The 21,076-nt window shown below is 43.4% G+C and overlaps 1 protein-coding gene across 1 annotated transcript in view; it reads right to left on the reverse strand.

Moving 5' to 3' along the window:
• Positions 1-21,076, reverse strand: part of LOC124711444 (UDP-glycosyltransferase UGT5-like) — a 151,782-nt gene that overhangs the window by 44,948 nt on the left and 85,758 nt on the right. Inside the window, exons 2-3 of the mRNA XM_047241522.1 lie at positions 17,947-18,205; positions 4,434-5,014 (exon numbers count right to left, since the gene is read on the reverse strand). Of these exons, the coding sequence (XP_047097478.1) occupies positions 4,434-5,014; positions 17,947-18,205 (840 nt within the window). The remainder of the gene's footprint in view (positions 1-4,433; positions 5,015-17,946; positions 18,206-21,076) is intronic.

Genomic DNA, 21,076 nt, shown 5'->3' on the forward strand with positions numbered 1-21,076 from the left:
TAGAAGTTCTGATGGAATGGTATCTATGCCTTCTGCCTTATTTGATATCAAGCCTTCCAGACATCTTTTAAATTATGTTTACATTACTGGGTCCCCTGTATCATCTGCATTGACTCCTCTGTTTCTTCTTCTGCCTCATCAGACAAGTCTTCCTCCTCAAAGACGCCTTGAATGTACTCTTTCTGATATGGCGCGCGCCGCTAACCTGTGATCTTGTTCAGAGCGCGCACTGTAATCTATAGTTCGCTGTCCTAGTGCGGGTGGCGCTCCGGTGGCGATTTGCTATGACGTCGCTGGCGTGTTTTTGCGGTGGCCGGCGGAAAGCGAGAGGGTAGTTGGTTTTCCGGGGACTGGAAGGAACGTGAAGTTCGCTCTGCCTGACCTGCTAGTGAGTAGCGCTAAGGGTGTTCTGCCTCGCAATATGAGCAGAGTGGTCTGGGGCGGAGGCGACTCGCCGCTGTGCTGGCCATGCGATGGTGATTAATTGGAGTCTGCGTACTTGTTCTTTCTGCCTGTCTGATGTGGAGGTCCGGTGGGGTCCTGTGATACTCTGGCCCGGAGACAGCTAGTTGCTGAATTTTGGAGTCGTCTGCCAGGTTATGGTGTGGGCTCGGTTGGCTCTTCAGATTTTCCTACGGAAGCTCCAGCAGCGTTTTCTGAACTTTTCTGATGTGGGACGGTGTTGTTGGAACCTTTTGCTGTGTGTGTGGCTCGTTACGATATTTGTTGGTACTAATTTATTTGCTCAACTGGAGTCCTGCCCGGAGTTGCGTTCATGTATGGTACATTTGGCAGTCGATGTGTTAGGTAAAGTCTGCCCAAGAAGGGCGGTTTTGTACAGTATATACCTAGTAAATTACTGCTGCTTGGTATATGGGATCTTCTGGGACCTGAACAGCACGATCTAGTCAATTTGGTTGTGTAAAAGCATTTAGTGGTATGTTCTGTATTTTTTTATTGTGCTATTATTAACTTGGTGGAATAGTCGCGTTTGGTGTCGTTAAGGCACTTATAAGACTGTGGTTTGACTATTCTTGTGCGCTTGGCTTTTATTGTTTCGTTTTAGGAAGCGAGAATCGTTTATTAAGATTTGTGTGTGTTGGCTTCCGGCACTTGTTAAGAGCGCCCGAGTTAGCGGCGCTGTGGTTATCATGTGCTGTCGGGATGTTATACTGTATTTTTTGAATTTTATCTTGTGTTGATATTATCTGTCGTGTGTTACAGAACATAACCAAGGCGCGTAAGTGATGGGCAGTTGTGGGCGGCATGTCGGGGAGCTCTCAGCGGTTTATTTCGGGGACTGTTTCTAGTGGGATGGTTCCGAAGTGTTGAGAGCTCGCTCTTCTGTGATTGCGTTGGGAGTTGCCCGCGCCCTTTGGTTATATCAAATTATTTTGTTATTATATTTATTGGTTGTGTGTTGCGCTTCTTTCATTTTATGGTGCCAAGCGCCATTATCTTAAAGTTTTTTGTATAAATCATTTTAAATTGTAATGCCAAGTTTACTTATTATTGGATTTTGTCTTTTGGATAAACTCTAAAAGCACTATTGTAAAAGGTTCCTGATTTTATGGTGGCAAGCTGCCGTTATTGTTTTTTTAAAGCTCACTCTTTAACCATTTGTTAAGTTTTGTAAGTCATTTAAAGGAGATTAGTACTGGTAATTTAATAAATTGTGTACAGAGTCTGCTGTTTGGATATTATTGGGTGGAACTTCTTGGATAGTTGTCCTATAAGAATGCACATTTCACTTTCCACCTATCTGCTCTTTCCTTTGCATTTAACAGTGGAATTCCCATTTGACTCTTAATGTTACCAGCCTCGCTTTTAATTTCACCGAAGATTGTTTTGACTTTTCTTTATGCTATGTCACACCTTCCATCCAGCGCAGCAGTCGGACAGAACGAGTGGCACCCTACCCCTCAGGAGGACACCCAACATCTCTGTCAATTCAATACTAATTGTAAGCCCAATACTGCTTGCATGAGGGCAAGAGGAAGACCAAAACGCTATTGACTTGCTCGATTTGTGAAGCTCTTTCTCTTGAATAAATTACCCAATTTTTCTGAAATTGAAATCATTTGTTTATTTCTACATGTGCAGAATGTCTATCAATTTCCGAACAGTGTGGATAATTCCTTGGTGGTCCATCGTTTTTCCTGTCTTAGAGTGTATTTCACAAAACATTTACTGGAATATATTACGTATGTGTTCGACGAGAGACGAATTGGGAGAGGGTTACCGATGTCATTGGAACCTCTGACATAACCCTTTCTAAGTTCTGATCTGATCCAGTGATAACACACTAAGAGAACCAAATATTAACTGAGAACACCAAATAACTGGGAATCTGAACGATCCTGTATGCAATGCATTTGTTTCCAACATTCCAGCAAAAAGGGTAGAAAAACTAATTCTGCGGTCAGGTCCTGATGACTTCTCTCAGCGTCATTTAGGAGAGGCACGGATGGGCATGTAGTCAGCACTCCCCCCCCCCCCCGCCCCCCTCCCCCCCTGCCCCCCCACCCCTGTAGTTGACTGCTTTACGATCTCTGAACCGATACGTCTCATTCAGGCTGCTTCCCAACTGGTCGTACGAGACTGGAAGAAAACTGTTCCAATTCTACTACAGAAATATCGTAGAAAGTATAGGGAATCGAAATATGATACAGTGCACTATGTGATCAGAAGTATCCGGACACCTGGCTGAAAATTCCTTACTAGTTCGTGGCGCCCTCCATCATTAATGCTGGAATTCAGTATGGGGGTAGCCTTGATGACAGTTTTCACTCTTGCAGGCATACGTTCAATCAGACGCTGGAAGGTTTCTTGGGAAACGGCAGCGCATTCTTCACGAAGTGCTGCACAGAGGAGAGGTATCGATGTCGGTGGGTGAGGCCTGGCACGAAGTCGGCGTTCCAAAACATCCCAAAGGTGTTCTATTGGCTTCAGGTCGGACTGTACAGGCCAGTCCATTACAGAGATGCTATTGTCTTGTAACCACTCTGCCACAGGCCGTGCATTATGAACAGGTGCTCGATAATGTTGAAAGGTGCAGTTGTCATCCCCGAATTGCTCTTCAACAGGGGGAAGCAAGAAGGTGCTTAAAACATCAATGTAGGCCTTTTCTGTGATAGTGCCACGCAAAACAACAATTGGTGCAAGTCACATCCATGAAAAACACGACCAAACAGTAACACCACCGCCTCCGAATTTTACTGCTGGTACTACACAAGCTGGCAGTTGATGTTCACCGAGCATTCGCCATACCCGCACCCTGCCATCGGATCGCCACATTGTGTACCGCGATTCGTCACTCCACACATCGTTTTTCCACTGTTCAATCGTCTAACGTGTGCGCTCCTTACACCATGCGATGCGTCGTTTGGCATTTACCGGCGTGATGTGTGGATTATGAGCAGCCGCTCAACCATTAAATCCAAGTTTTCTCACCTCCCTCTTAACTTTGATAGTTCTTGCAGTGGATCCTGTTGCAGTTTGTAATTCCTGAGTGACGGTCTGGATAGATGTCTGCCTATTACACATTATGACTCTCTTCAACAATCGGCGGTCTCTGTCAATCAACAGACGAGGTCGGCCTGTACGCTTTTGTGCAGTACGTGTCCCTTCACGTTTCCACTTCACTATCACATCGGAATCAGTGGACCTATGGACGTTTAGGAGTGTTGAATCTCGCATACAGACGTATGACGGAAGTGACCACGTCCGAAGTCCGTGAGTTCCACGGAACGCCCCATTCTGCTCTTGGTTGATTCAAACGGCTCTGAGCACTATGGGACTTAACATCTGAGGTCATCAGTCCCCTAGAACTTAGAACTACTTAGACCTAACTAACCTAAGGACATCACACACATCCATGCCCGAGCCAGGATTCGGACCAGCGACCGCAGCAGTCGCGCGGTTCCGGACTGAAGCGCCTAGAACCGCTCGGCCACCGCGGCCGGCTCATTCTGTTCTCTCATGATGTCTAATGACTACTGAGATCACTGATACGGAGTACCTGGCAGCAGGTGGCAGCACAATGCACCTAATATGAAAAACGTTTGGTTTTGGGGGTGCCCGGATACTTTTGATCACATAGTGTGTATGGTAGTCAGATGTGATACAGGGTACGCTATGCAAACAGAATCGCCAGCTTTGCCGGGTTGATTTCACATCGCTTCTGTAGGATAATATCACTGCTTCATGTACGCAGGTCGTATAGGGTGAATGGCACTTAAATCTCAGCTCAAATATACGTGTGGCCTTCTCATCATACACACGCTCTTGGAAGAATACTTCACACAGCTGTCTATTAGGTAGATGGGAAGTAACGCCACTTTTTGCGTAAACGATACAGTGAAGTATCAAAGCTAGGATCTAAGTATGCCAACATCACTAAAGGGACACCTGGAATTTAATTTGTCACTCACCTCTGGCAGCTTCTTGGGAGGGCTGACATGCATTCCTCCGACCTCGACCATCGCTGGAAGGAGCGGCCTCGGGTGCAGCACACTGAAATGGCTGTTCGCCAACACCATCGATGACTTCCTCTCTATCTCCAGCAGACTGGGTAAGGTAGGATCATCCACGTACCGTCTTACGATGGCGTCCTGGCTGGGCATGTAGTACAAATTTCGAACTACCCTGCAGTAAGTGCTGAACACCGTGTTGTGCAGCCGCTGGAAGAAAGTCATGTGGTCGGAGTATTCCAGGAATGGTTCGGGGACGTAGGCGGGCGGACTTGGATTGCCGACGACGTCGCCCATCCACGCAGGTGGAGAGAAAGTGGCGAACTGGATCACTGGTATCTTAAATATGTGAGACAGGGCCAGGAAGCACTCACAGAAGAATATTTCTATGATCATGACATCGTACTTTTCGTTGGAGCTAAACAGTTTCTTCACGTTCTCATGTTGCAGAAAAGTTTCACAGGAGTATGTTCCGAATTTCTGCAACTTGAGGAGTACTGCAAAATCACTGGCGGTGCCAAGGTCAAACAGGCCAGCTGTATCTGGAAAGATAAATAGGAAATCAGTCGTTTGTAATAGGCATGTCAGTTAGTTATAGTATACAAAAGATACAACGTCCGGTACCTAATAGTGACATTAATATGGAGTGTGGCTTCGAGTCTGCTAGCGACTCTATGATGTGTCAATGTCTGAAAGTAGAGTAGCCCATGATTCTACAAGAGCTGACACCAGAGGAGGTAGTGATCTTGGGCGCTGTGGTCTGTAGAGAAGTCGACGTTCTAACTCATCCCAAAGGTGTTCCATTGGGTTCAGGTCGTATCTGTGGGCAGGCCTGTCAGTTTAAGGAATTTTGCTGTCCACAAACCATTGTCTCATAGACGCTGCTTTGTGACTGTTATTACAATCATCGTCTCCAGACTGTCCCTCTACTGTACACAGTGCAAAGTGCTGTAAAATGATTCATATCTTTCAGCATTTAGTGTTTCCTTAGCCACAGTAAGGGGACCATCCATCTGGATAACCTGTGGAAATACCACGTTTGTGGATTATTGCATTAAGTAGATCTTTTATTGGACGAACGAGATGAGGTGTTGCCCCATCTTGTATCGAAACAGTGTTTTTCGCACCGTTGCACTCTTCCAAAGCAGCAGTCACATACTGTACAAGGAGGTCTTGATAACGTGCAGACGTCGCAGCATACTTGACAGGCACTATGGGTGAATTCTCTTCAAGGAAGAACGAATGAGAATAAAGGTGCTTGCGAATACACACCACACAGTCATGTCCAGCGAGTGCAATACCTCATTGTGCAGAACAATTCGGCAGTTCTGACAAGGGGAGGCCACGACGTTTGGGACGCGGATTTACTGTAAACTTCGTACACTCGTAGTACTCCATGAGGACAACAAAATGTGTAAGCAGTAGCGCGTACTTCTCAAGCGTTATTGAGAAAATTGCAAGATAATTTAGGTCGTCAAATATATACCCGTGCGTGGCCATTTTTACCAGGAAGCGACCGAGCGAGGTGGCGGAGTGGTTAGCACACTGGACTCGCATTCGGGAGGACGACGGTTCAATCCCGTCACCGGCCATCCTGATTTAGGTTTTCCGTGATTTCCCTAAATCGCTTCAGGCAAATGCTGGGATGGTTCCTTTGAAAGGGCAGGGCCGATTTCCTTCCCCATCCTTCCCTCACCCGAGCTTGCGTTCCGTCTCTAATGACCTCGTTGTCGACGGGACGTTAAACACTAATCTCCTCCTCCTCCTCCACCAGGAAGCGGCGCCATCCGAGTGGTTAGCGTTCAAGCCCCTTAATCGCTGGATCGCAGGATCGAGTCCCGTACGTCAGTCTTTTTTATTCCTAACACAGTCATTTTCTTTACTATTTATATTACAATTGATATAATGGGAAAAACACGTGTAATCGGATGAACTTTTATTAAATTTACAATGCTATTTGGCAGTCTACAATTTTTATTATCACAAATAATATAATATTCATAACTATCGACTAGTAAACTACGAAACGCATAAAGTGATGCTGAAAATGTATGCCTGTTCGTGATTTGAGAAATTCCTTATACCTGGAAGGAGCCCGAAACGACTTGTTACCTCCAAGTTTTGGCCGGCACAGACGGCTTTCGAAAGATGTACAATTAATCGTCGCTTTCGACATTACGAGTACAAGTTGCAGGATGGTATTTTTCGTAAAAACATGGAAAACAGAAAAGTTGAACGGCACCAGCGGCATTGAATAAATGCTATGTTCCCGCATATGCAAGGTCTTTTGAGGTTTTCCGTGGAAAAACAAACCTCGTTAACATTTTCAAAAACCTCTCTTTCAGCCCATAATTTGGAAGCAAACCATGCATAACGCAGCATTTCCTTAAATATCGGCGCTGATAATGGGTCATGCAGCATCGAGTGTATTTTAATAGCGCCTTCACGAGAAGCAATTTGTCGTTCTCTTTCGATTAAATACGAACAATTTTGAAGACACGGGCAAGCATACATTTTCAGTATCAGTTTATGCGTTTGGTCGTTTACTGGTTATAGTTATGAATATTATATTATTTGTGATAATTAAATTTGTAGACTGCCAAATAGCATTATAAATTTAATAAAAGTTCATCCGATTACAAGTATTTTTCCCATCAGATCAACTGTAATATAAATAGTAAAGAAAATGACTGTGTTAGAAATAAAAAAACTGACGAACGGGACTCGATCTTGCGATCCAGCGATTACGGAACTTGAACGCTAACCAGTCGGCTGCCGCCGCTTCATGATAATAACGGCCACGCACAGGTATATATTTGACGACCGAAATTATGTTGCGATTTTCTCAATAAAGCTTGAAAAGTACGCGCTACTGGTCACACATTTTGTTGTCCTCATGGAGTACTACGAAGTTTGCAGTAAATCCGCGTTCCAAACGTCGTGGCCTTCCCTTGTGAGTATTCACTGCACCCTCTTAACTCCATAGAATAATGCCCGGCTACATGTCATCAACTTCGATTCGTACCAAAAACCAAAGACAAAATTTAAAACATTGCTGCCGATCATGAGGTTTCAGTTGCTGCACCATCTGGACCTTGAAAGGGTACCATTGTAAAATCGATCGCATAACTTTCTCTACTGTTGAACCTAGGATGGACAAGGCTCGTACACTGTGTAGTCTCTAGCTCTACTGCGGCGCGTGCTGCACGGTCAGTTACAGCGAGAGTATCCTCATCAACAGGTAGTGCGCCTTCCTCTTCCAGCTGCCACATCAAGCTCAGCCATGTCTTCTCTAAACCACTCCTGTCCTCAGGCCTTTCAGTCGGCGATGCTCTCTCAATGCAGCACTGTCAAACAGACTCAGTAACAGCGCACGGTCTCTCTTCTCGATAGCCATACTGCTCACTGATGTTACGGCCTGTCCAACGACAGCGTGGTATCGTACCGTCATACAAACAGTGTACAGTACCAGATTTGCGCCTGACGTAGGCCACAACTGGAATTTGTTGTCCAGCGTGAAGCGGTTCCGCGTTAACGCATTAGCGTATCTACCATTTGACAAGCCATACCGTGTGTGAACAGTATGACTATGGAGAGGAGGGTCCGTACACTGTTAACGAAACTGTTTCATGCGAACGGCAGTAATTACGGTGCTGCATTGAGAGAGTGTCGCCGACTGAAGAGTCTGTGGAGGCACCCGATAACATTATAGTTTAAGGAGGGACGTTGATGAAAAACAAGCTCTATTTAAAAAATTGTCAAAATCCACAGTTCTGGAAATATCGCAATGAGATTTTGTACCACGCTTTACATAAAAGTAACAAATTTACATATAAAATCCTTTCATTATACATATTCAACTTTTTTTGAATGAAATTTGAAGTTTCATTTTCAAAAAATAATGTATGTTACTTTTTCTCAGGAAGTATTCAAGAGATTTCTACAAAAATTTCTCTGTTTCATCTCCTTACATGTTGTAAGCTTCTCTTATGAGGTTTTTGGAATAGGTCAAATAGGATAATTTCGCACAACTTGACTAGAAGAAGGGATCGGTTGGTAGGACATGTTTTGAGGCATCAAGGGATCACAAATTTAGCATTGGAGGGCAGCATGGAGGGTAAAAATCGTAGAGGGAGACCGAGAGATGAATACACTAAGCAGATTCAGAAGGATGTAGGTTGCAGTAGGTACTGGGAGATGAAGAAGCTTGCACAGGATAGAGTAGCATGGAGAGCTGCATCAAACCAGTCTCAGGACTGAAGACCACAACAACAACAACAGGAGAATTTTCATAATTTTTAAATTATAATTCCACAAGTACAATTTTAAATTCATGCAAAATTCCGAGCACTTTGCTCCATATCTCAGCTTGTAATCAGAATTTCAAAATTTTCTCTTCAGACAACGTTTATTAGGTTTACAGAAATATGTACTCTGGGTCGTCTTTCCCTTCAAGGCTTCTCTTCTGGATTCTTGTTGTCTGTCTTCTTTCCTTTACCCGATCTTCAACTGACTTTTCAGCTGCAGAGACGCGCTGTAAATCTATTTTTCTCAGAATATCTTGAATAAAATTTCCTATCTTGAAGCCCATTCTTTCTAATGCCTTCATCATCCCGACGTTCGCATCATAAGTTGCAATTCTGGCAACTGTAGAATATGCAAATGTGTTTTTAGGGCATCGTTTCCATATGAGTGAATTTAGAGACTCATTTCGATTTTGAGTTTTGCCATGAACACACTTTTTGAGAAGTGCAGGCTCGGCGAGAAACCTGTAAATGGGCTTGATGTATCCCGCACACGTTTGGTTGAAAGTAATACACAGAATCGTTGACCACTGAGCTTTTATTGAAGTGCTGCTTCAAAACGTGGGCGTGGCAGTGAGGCCGCGTCACACTTTTAATTAAGTTTCAGGCACTTCGGATGCGATTTCAACATTGAAACTTTGGGAACTTAATGTCAATGAGTTGTACTAACAAATAAAAACTAAATCGAAAATTGACATTTTTTGGTCAATTTCACCAACGTCCCCCCTTAAAGGAGATGATAATGAAATTCGAAAAGACGGGTGAGTTTGTTGTGCAACTGGAAGAGGAAGGCACCCTATCCCGGTCGAAGTTACTGACAACGTTGCTGTTGCTGTAACTGACCACGCAGCACATGCCCCAGGTAGTGCTAGCGCTCCTGCAGCGTCGCAAGACTTGTCCATCCCATGGTCAACAGCACAGGAAATTTTGCAGTCTGTATTATACTGGTAGCTATGCATGTCCAGACGGTGCAGCAACTGAAACCTCATGATCCGTAGCAATGTTTTAAATTTGCCCTTGGGTTTCTGGCATGGCCTGAAACTGTTGACATGTAGCTGGGCGATATTCCATGGAGTGAAGAGCCACATTTTACGCTACAGGGTGCAGTGAATTGTTAGAACTACAGTATTTCGGGTACTGTTCAGCCACGTATTGTGCACAAAGAACCTCTGAATTCAGAATGACTCTGAGCACTATGGGACTTAGCATCTGAGGCCATTAGTCTCCTAGAACTTAGAACTATTTAAACATAACTAACCTAAGGACATCACACACATCCATGCCCGAGGCAGGATTCCAACCTACGACCGTAGCAGTCATGTGGTTCCGGACTGAAGCGCCTAGAACCGCTCGGTCACAACGGGCGGTCCATTGAATTCGCCGGATGTGACTGTGTGGTGTGTAATCACAAGCACTTTCAGTCTCGTCCTATCTCCTTTGAAGACAGTTCACCCACAGGGCCCGTCAAGCACGCTGTGACGGCTGCGTGTTATAGAAGCCTCCTTATACAGTGTGTGATTCCTGTTTTGAAACAGTGCAACTGTGTGGAAACCACTGATTTCATGCAGGATGGGACAGCACAACATGTCCCTCGCCCAGTGGAAGATCTCCTTAATGCAACCCTCCACGAATGTGTCATCTGCACAGGGTATCCAAATGCAAGGCCCGCAAGATCATCTGCCCTGAATCCACCTGACTTTAGCTCGTCGGATATCTAAAACAACGCGTTTACCAGAGGATACGTTTGGCCTCTACCTGATCTGAAGGCCAATGTAGAGAAACACGTTGTTCATATTCTACTGAAACTGCTGAGAGTGACGGTTGATCACCTCGTTTTATGGATGCAGCATCTAATCGACTTCTCCGGTGCTCAGATTGAACAAAATATGTAAGCAGTGGTTAATAATAAAATCAACATTATGCCTTAGTCACTTGTTTGACCTTTTCTGCCCACTTCCTTTTCCCAATACATGTGGAATCATTTCTATACTTCTTACATTCACAGTGCCAGATTTGCGCCTGGTGTCCAAAATTGGAACTGATTTTCATATGGCCTAAACAGTATTGTGAAAGATGTTTATGATAAAAAAAACATGATGCTGCGCCACGAATAAATACAGGCGTGGATTTGAGGAATTCTTGTAAATTTCGCGCAGCACACGCTGTGACCACTTAGCCGTGGTGTGACTAGGACTGATGCGTCTGCAAGGCTGCATGACCAGACGACGACGCAGAAAACTCCGGCCATGGCATTGGCGCTGACCCACCTATGCACGCCGCGCAGCTCCATCACCGGGATCAAGGGAAGGCCGATTATGTATCTTCGATGGAATAAAGCCAGTGACACACTTGCCGGTGCTCCTCTGCATGCTTCGTCGTGAGCCACCCCTCTCTCCCAAACCGTACCTGTCACTCGTTCTGATATATTACACTACTGGCCATTAAAATTGGTACATCAAGAAAAATGCAGGTAATAAACGGGTATTCGTTGGACAAATATATTATACTATAACTGACATGTGATTACATTTTCACGCAATTTGGGTGCATAGACCCTGAGAAATCATTACCCAGACCGTAATAATGGCCTTGATACGCCTGGGCATTCAGTCAAATACAGCATGGATGGCGTGTACAGGTACAGCTGCCCATGCAGCTTCAACACGATACCACAGTTCATCAAGAGTAGTGACTGGCGTATTGTGACGAGCCAGTTGCTCGGACACCATTGACCAGACGTTTTCAATTGGTGAGAGATCTGGAGAATGTGCTGGCCAGAGCAGCACTCGAACATTTTCTGTATCCAGAAAGGCCCGTACAGGACCTGCAACATGCGGTCGTGCATTATCCTGCTGAAATGTAGGGTTTCGCAGGGGTCGAATGAAGGGTAGAGCCACGAGTCGTAACACATCTGAAATGTAACGTCCACTTTTCAAACTGCCGTCAATGCGAACAAGAGGTGACTGAGACGTGTAACCAATGGCACCCCACACCATCAGGCCGGGTGATACGCCAGTATGGCGATGACGAATACACGCTTCCAATGTGCGTTCACCGCGATGTCGCCAAACACGGATGCGACCATCATGATGCTGTGAACAGAACCTGGATTCATCCGAAAAAAATGACATTTTGCCATTCGTGCACCAAGGTTCGTCGTTGAGTACACCATCGCAGGCGCTCCTGTCGGTGATGCAGCGTCAAGGGTAACCGCAGCCATGGTCTCCGAGCTGATAGTCCATGCTGCTGCAAACGTCGTCGAACTGCTCGTGAAGATGGTTGTTGTCTTGCAAACGTCCCCATCTGTTGACTCAGGGATCGAGATGTGGCTGCACGATCCGTTGCAGCCATGCGGATAAGATGCCTGTCATCTCGACTGCTAGTGATACGAGGCTGTTGGGATCCAACACGGCGTTCCGTATTACCCTCCTCAATCCACCGATTCCATATTCTGCTAACAGTCATTGGATCTCGACCAGCGCGAGTAGCAATGTCGCGATACGATAAACCGCAATCGCGAAAGGCTACAATCCGACCTTTATCAAAGTCGGAAACGTGATGGTACGCATTTCTGGTCCTTACACGAGGCATCACAACAACGTTTCACCAGGCAACGCCGGTCAATTGCTGTGTTTGTGTATGAGAAATCGGTTGGAAACTTTCCTCATGCCAGCACGTTGTAGGTGTCGCCACCGGCGCCTACCTTGTGTGAATGCTCTGAAAAGCTAATCATTTGCATATCAGAGCATCTTCCTCCTGTCGGTTAAATTTCACGTCTGTAGCACGTCATCTTCTTGGTGCAACAATTTAATGGCCAGTAGTGTATATTACAACCCTTGAGCTCGGAGCTCAGTTGGGAGGGGGGGGGGTAGTAACAACGAACTACCAATAATAAGATTTGTGCGATACTTGTTTGAACAATTTATTTGCTAGTGAACTGTTTGGCAATTTTTTTTTTAAATATTATCACAAGCTACATTGAATCTACATCTACACACCGCGAGCCACCTTGCGGTGTGTGGCGGACAGTACTTTACGTACCAGTGTCATGTCCCCTCTTTGCTGTTCCAGTCGCGAGTGGTTCACGGAAGCCTGATTTCCGATAAGTCTCTGTGTGGGTTGGAAATCCCCTAGTTTTGTATTCATGGTCTTTCAAAGCAATATATTTGATTCCTTCTAGAAATATACTCTCTCGCTACTTTAACAGTAGATTTCTGCGAGATGTAGAATGATTCTCTTGTAGTGCCTGCCACTGGTATTGGTTGATAATTTTCGTGACGCTTTCATGCACACTAAATGAGCCTGTAACGAAATGTGCTACTCTGCTTTGGGTCCCCTATCAATCCTAACTGATACAGATCCCAAACCGACGAGAAATATTCAGTTCGAACGACGGTCTTTTATGCTGCCGCCTACAGTTCACTACAGGCCTGACAGTGAACTGCAGGAACAGCCCAACATTCAAACTCAACAAAATACTCTTCAAAACTCTCAAAGAAGCATACACATTCAATAATGGGAGAACACTTAAAAACACAGTAGAATTTATACATGTTAAAACATGGAAGTACCTGACTGAGCCACACTTGTTTCATTTGACATACAAAACCTTTATCCCTCTGTGCCAATAGATCCCACACTACAGATAATCAATGGCAACCTACAAAAGCAAAAAGTTCCCTTCAACCCACATTACTACTAATGGGCCAGCTCGAATTCGCACTTTTACACAACTACAGGGTGTTTATAAATGAATATCGGGGTTTTAACGCTTTATAATATTTGTTACATTACATTAAACCGCATGGCGTTAGGTCGGGTGAACGTGGAGGCCATGCAAAGTAAGCCCTGTCATTGCGCCCCTTGCGGTCTATAAAGCGCTTGGATACAGTGAAGTTCAGTCGCGTACTTCGCCATGCCAGTGAGGTGATGCACCATATTGCTGGAAAATGAAGTTCAACTGAGGGAAGAACCATTGCTCTAGTGTATCATGGTAAGAAGTGCCAGTTACAGTAGGTTCACCAAAAAAGAAAGACCCATAAAATTTCCGTCGGGATACGGCACAAAAAAACAGTCACTTTAGGGGAATCTCGTTGCACCTGTACCACCTCGTGAGGATTTTCTGAGCCCCAGATGCGCACATTGTGAGTGTTAACATGTCCACTAAGGTGAAAGCTCGACTCATCACTGAAGACAACATGATCCAGAAAATCTTCATCGTGATGAAACAACATTTCGTTTCCGAAGTTGGTACGTAATCGATGGTCTGCCGGCTTTAGAGCCTCTAATAACTGTAAACGGTAAGGACGTAGTTGTATGCGTTTTCTTAAAACTTTCCAAACAGCGACTGGTGGAAATTCGCTGTACCCAAGCTCTGGATAGGCCGCAAGGGGTCCAATGACAGGGCTTGCTTTGCATGGCCTCCAAGTTCACCCGACCTAACGCCATGCGATGTTTTCCTTTGCGGCTTCATCAAGGATCGTGTGTTCGTGTCTCCGCTACCAGCAAACTTCATTGAATTAAGAAACCGGATTGAAGCAGCTGTTGCTACAATCTCTGAAGACACATTTATCAACGTTTGTGAAGAACTCGCCTATGGACTTGACGTGTGCCGTGTGATAAATGGTGCTCACATTGAACATTTATAAGTTTCTTGGTAAAACTGTTTGCTATTTCATTTGGCATATCATTTTAACTGTAAGTTTAATGTAATAAATATTATAAAGCGTTAAAACCCAGATATTCATTTATAAACATCCTGCATTATAAATTTATCAATAAAATCTACAAACAGATGGCCTCGCAGTCGGCTCAGACCTTTCTGGATTGTTAGCTGAAATATTTGTAAGTAATTTAGAAGACAAAATCCTGAATTCCAATCACAGCCTCCTCAAAAATATCATCTACTACTACAGACATGTAGATGATACCATCATTTTAATCAGAGGCACAAAAGATGATATCAATGAGTTGAACCAATTATTCAAGAACTCACACGAAAACATAAAATTCACATAAATGCTTAGGCTTCCGTGGCCAGAGTCAGTCGACGTCAAAGTTTTCTGGGTGTTGTACCGCGTCATAATGCAGCACCAGTAGATTTATACATTATGACGCGGTACCACACCCAGAAAATTTTTATGTCGATAAAAATCACAGTTGAGCACCAAGCAGGTGACAGTATAAACTTTTAAGACCTTACCATTAGAATGAAGAACAACAGACATCAGTTTGAAATTTATCGGAAGCCTATTACAACACATACTACAATTCACATCTCCTCTTGTCACCCACAGCCCACAAAATAGCAGCATTCCGGTACATGATCAATAGACCGATCCAACTGCCACTCCCTGAAGAGAAATGTGAACTAGAAATTGAAATAATAAAACAAACAGCTATGGCAAATGGTTATAACAGCTCCATAGTAGACACACTAAGACACTCAATAGTGGCAAAGCAATCATATCACAAGAAACAAAAAGAAAACATCTTCCACACAATCCCATTTTTAGGTAACATTTTATATCAGATTGTCAATGTTTTCAAACGAAAAGGCATAAGTACATCCTCTACCACAGACAATAAGATTGGACAGAAGCTACCCCACAATATTAGCAGACAAAACACACTACATCACACGGGTGTGTACAAAATTGAATGTTGGGACTGTGACTGCTTCTACATAGGCCAGACAGGCAGATCATTTGAAATTAGATTCAAAGACCACACGGCAGCACTAAAAAACAGATAATACCACATATCAGCAATAGCCATCCATCTGCATGAAACAAAACACCACGGTAACAACACTAGTATCAGCATCAGTATCAGCATCTTTCACATCCAACCAAAAGGCAAAAAGCTAGACCTCCTTGAGACACTCCAAATATACAAACACCAAACAAAACAACTTGAATCTATCTTAAATGATAATATTTACAATAGTATCATCTCTGTTTTCAGAAACTGCCTACGTTATCAAACTTGCAATGCACACACACACACACACACACACACACACACACACACATCCTAACATTTACAATAAATATTTTGTTATGTTACCATGACAGCCCCCAGATGTTCCAGGGATTGCTCATTTACAAATATATCATCACAACATCTGGTACCACCTGTCAGCTTGAAACTATATGTAAATCAACTACTGGCACAAGTTGCACATCCATCTGCATATTTTAAAGCATTAACCAATGTACTACCCCAACCTTTAGGCAGTTCTTACACGTAAAAGATATAATCTTAAGACCCCTTGCTTTGTAAAGTTTGCTATCATAAATCACTCCTCCCACCCTCTCCCTCCCCCTTACTTTCTCTTACTCTTCCTCTCCCTCCGCCTCCAGCCTAACTGTGAATCCCAACCAAAATTGTTATTTGTGTATAATTTTACCACTGCCAACATAATTATTGTACTTAAAGTTTGTAACATGCCATCTGATTGTATAAACGAGTATGAAGTTTAAGCTATATTAACGTGTCAAAATTGGTTTTATATACCACCTGAAAATATTTATTCCAAAGCATGCATTCGACACATCAAAACAAACATCTCCAAAACCCTTTAAAAATTTTATTCGGTAATAATGTTGTTATGATGTGTATTCTTTGTACTTTGTGATAATTTTTTCTCTTCTGCTATACGATCCTTGCACCTAATAGTTTCCAGACGCCATATTTGTTCGCAAAATATAACAATATACATGTGATGTGTTACGACAGTGAAAGGATCCTGTGACCACTCGAGGCACTCTGTTATACTTGTTTTATTTTTACCGTTTGATGTTCGTTTAGTTTTTGTCAAAAGAAACCCAAACCCATGTTCTGAAATAGTGTTTTGTTTCTCCATTAGACAGGGCCACAAGTTCCTCCAAAAAATCGTAACACAACATACACACTAATGTCATACAAACAAATGTAAATTCACCTGATCATACAGGTTTAACCCTTTGAAACACGTTGTGGAGATAAATAAACAGTGACGGGTAACACTAAACTATTTGTTTCATTTAAAGAATTAGATCAAGTTATGCTGAAGGAATTAGATTAGGAAATGAGACAGTTAACGTAGTAGGTCAGTTTTGTTATTTGGGTAGCAAAATAATTGATGATGGTCGAAGTAGAGGGGATATAAAATGTTGGCTGGAATGGCAAGAAAAGCGCTTCTGAAGAAGAGAAATTTGATAACATCTAGTACAGATTTAAGGGTCAGGAAGCCTTTTCTGAAAGTATTTGCATGAGTGTAGCCTTGTATGGACAGGAAACATGGACAATAGACAGTTCAGACAAGAAGAGAATAGATGCTTTTGAAATGTCATGCTACTGACGATTAGATGGGTAGACCACATAACTAACGAGGAGGTATTGAATAGAATTGAGGAGAAGAGACATTTGTGGCACAACGTGACTAGAAGAAGGGATCGGTTGGTAGGACGTGTTCTGAGGTATCAAGGGATCATCAATATAGTATTGGAGGGCGACGTAGAGGGTACGAATCGTAGAGGGAGACCAAGATATGAATACACTAAGCAGATTCAGAAAGACATAGGCTGCAGTAGGTACTGGGAGATGAAGAAGCTTGCACAGGATAGAGTAGCATGAGGAGCTGCATCAAACCAATCTCTGGACTGAAGGCCACAGCAACAACACCTTCAGACAAATGACTTCACAAAACAGTCACCATTTTTTCAGTTTTTTTAGATGTTTTAACAAAAAGTGATTGCCTTTTGTTTGTGTATGCACACTTGATAGTGACAAGTAGTGTCCAAATAGCCTCCATAGATATGTGTACGTGCTTCACTGTACTGGATATTCAACCAGAACCTTTTAAGTCTTCTAACTCTTAATTTTCTCCATAACCTGTTATTGATGCATTGGTAACCACTGCAGTGTTTTCGATGAACGTTGCAGGCCAATGTGATACTTTGCACACTGACAAAACATTGGGGAACAGTCTACTGAAGACTGTCCCTTTACTGTACCACGCAGTTCTGAAGAAAAATTCTTGCAACGAAATAAGCTAAGCTACGTTCTTGGTAAGCGGCCTCTGATACTTCGGTTTAATAGGCAGGTAACGGAAGGAGGTGAGGAGGAGGATGAGAAAGAGAGAGAGAGAGAGAGAGACGGAATTTGGTAGCTGACAACATACGTACGGCCAAAGAAAGACATGGTGTTGGGTAGCGCGACATCCGTCCAGTTATTTGGCGGTCCTTGCCCAGGGAAGGGCGTGACGGCGGTGATGCGGTGCCCTTGTGCGTGCAGACCCTTGGCCATAGCTCGCCCCAGATTCCAGTGGCTGGGCGAGCCCACGGGAAAGACCATCAGCACGTGCGCAGCACGTGTAGCCTCTAGCAGGCTCAGCAGGAGCAACAGCGCGATGGCCACCATCTGCTCCCTCCGCGATGCTCCCATCTGAAAAAAATAAAAACCTATACAGTAATGGCTTCTGTAAACGAAACGTATTGCATCCCTTGATAACATTATAAAATGCTGGTTAACCGGCTCGTTACAGAAGATCTTGTTTGCCTTATCTTCAAAAATGGTTCAAATGGCTCTGAGCGCTATGGGACTCAACATCTGAGGTCATCAGTCCCCTAGAACTTAGAACTACTTAAACCTAACTAACCTAAGGACATCACACACATCCATGCCCAAGGCAGGATTCGAACCTGAGACCGTAGCAGTCACGCGGTTCCGGACTGAAGGGCCTAGAACCGCTCAGCCACCGCGGCCGCGCCTTATTTTCATGAGCAACTGAATCACTTATATCTGCCTAGTAGTGAGTGGAACACCCTGACGATGGTTGCATGGATTTTCCGGATTTATTGACAAGCCCGTATCATCCATTCGTTTTGACCAATGACGTCATCAAATTTGACTAACGGCTGATCGAAAACTAATATGCGTAAAATAAACGCCATAACACAAATTATAGTTATCTGTTGAGAACAGGTACAACGTGCTGGGTTCCGCTTACGACTGCGGAATATTTTAATTTTTGTACACTGTGATTGTAGTTTTGATTACACTGAATTATAAATAAAGTTTTTCGGTCACAAAAACAAAACACGCTGTTTCTGAAAGGTAATTCGTTGCTGAATACAGATTCAATTTAAGAATCAGGATATTACACTGTCTTCTTTTTTTTTTAGAGGTGATTCCAGCCATTTTTGTCCCACAGAAATAATAATATGTTCTGTGATCCGTTGGCCCCTCCAAATCATTGGAACACTCAAGACATGGGACGTGATCCTTTTAACCGACCTGTCAGAAGTGTATTTTTGTGTACTGTAATTCCAGTTTTGGTTACACTGAACTATAAATAAAGTTTTTCGGTAACAAAAACAAAACACGCTGTTTCTGAAAGATAATTCGTCGCTGAATACAGATTCAATTTCAAAATCAGAATATTACACTGTTTTCTTTTTTTTTTAGAGGTGATTCCAGCCATTTTTGTCCCACGGAAATAATATGTTCTGTGATCCGTTGGCCCCTCCAAATCATGGGAACACCAAAGACATGTGACGTGATCCTTTTAACCGGCCTGTCAGGAGTGTAGTACATGTCAAACAGCATATGTGAGGGACCCATTTTTTGTCTTGGTTGCCAAGCTTGCACTGAGAATAAAGTTCTTAGCATTTTTTTTTTTTACAAGGGATTAAATTTTGGTTTTTTGATTTCAGATATACTCACCACAGATATAACAAAAGCATTTCGGTTATTTATTCGGATATGGGGCATTTCTTCTACAAACTTTCACGAAGGTACAGCAACTCACTTCACAAGGTCAAAGCTGAATCTTATGCAGCAAAATACAACGCGATGCGATGCAGCATAAGCATAACTCATTAGCCATGTTTGTATCCTGGTGGTGAATGTTGGACCATGTATGGAGCCTCTCGTCCATATTTCGATAGTTTACCAAAAATTACAGCCGCAGAAAGTAAATAGAAGAAAGTCAACTAAAGAACACCAAAATAGCCAATATGCAGAATTTTCAAGTTATTTTTCAGAGACGATCAGAAGTAGAGTGTAAAGTTTGTAAGGGTTTGCAGGGGAGGTTACACTGTGAAATAATTCTTAAGAAAAAGTTCAATACGTTGCACCGTTTACGAGTAATTTAGCATTTAAGTTAGACGATCGGGTCGTCGCGTGCGCAAATTTTGAGCTGCCTGCCAGAGAGCGTGTTGCCAAACGTGTTCTTCGTTTCGTTCCCTCAAACAAACAAAAAACGTACTTTTTGCTCCCCAAGCTTCAATTTATCACTTTCGCAGAAGGTATATTTTTACTGATAACGAGCGTTTGAACAAGTGGTAACTCAAGAACCTACAGATGTCCGTGCATTATCGCATTTTAGCGCGAGCAAGAGCTTGAATTTAATGACACAACGACCTGATTGGCTATCACCTATGCAAGATAACTCGGAAAGTGTGCAACGTGTCGAACTATTATTCCTCAGCACAATGTTCCTTCGAACACCCTTACAAGTTTTTCACTGTTTCTGACCAATCTGTAGGTAGAGGGTATTTTATTTCGAAAACTGAGCCCGGCAGGTAAAACCCGATTTCATTTTCGAATTCAGTAACCACGTCTCAGCTAAGAACACCGTTCACATTCTCTGTGACAAAAATTCTGTTGACCAGTGTTGTTATTACTCATCTTCAGGCAGCTCTTAAACACAGGGTACTCAGGAAGTCCCTAACCATTTCTGGGACAAAGCTAATTTTTGCATGTAATTTGAAAGATGTTGTCCAATGAACAATGAATCAACTTCGCTAAATTGGATACTCAATGGACTTACCTTTGCGGAAGTCTTAAGAACGGTTTCGTCGACGTTACCGTACAGAAGCCCCAACGCGAACAACCATTACAGGCTTCGTCAACAAGTTCCAGTGAACTGCTAGTTTTGTGACGTGAAACGTTCTGGACGTCGGAGGGAATTGTGGAGACCGTACGACAGGCTATCCATCAAAGTTCAAAAGCATCGACACATCGTCTCGGTCGGGAACATGACATCCCAAAGACCACTGATAGCATACACTGACCTTCGTACTGAAGAAAAAGGCTTATCAAATCTAGCTGCTTTATCATCAAGAACCTGAAGACTACGCGGCACGCATGGCTATGTGCCACGGTTTAACTCAGGCAGCGAACAATGAACATTTTTTGGCACATGTCCTGTTCAGTGATGACGCTACATTTCAAACCTGTGGCCTCATCAATCACTACAACAGCAGGATACAGGCTGACGAACCATCGCACATCGCCATGAAGTTGAAACGA

This window comes from Schistocerca piceifrons, chromosome 8 (genome assembly GCF_021461385.2).
Source record: "Schistocerca piceifrons isolate TAMUIC-IGC-003096 chromosome 8, iqSchPice1.1, whole genome shotgun sequence".
Classification (NCBI taxonomy): Eukaryota; Metazoa; Arthropoda; class Insecta; order Orthoptera; family Acrididae; genus Schistocerca; species Schistocerca piceifrons.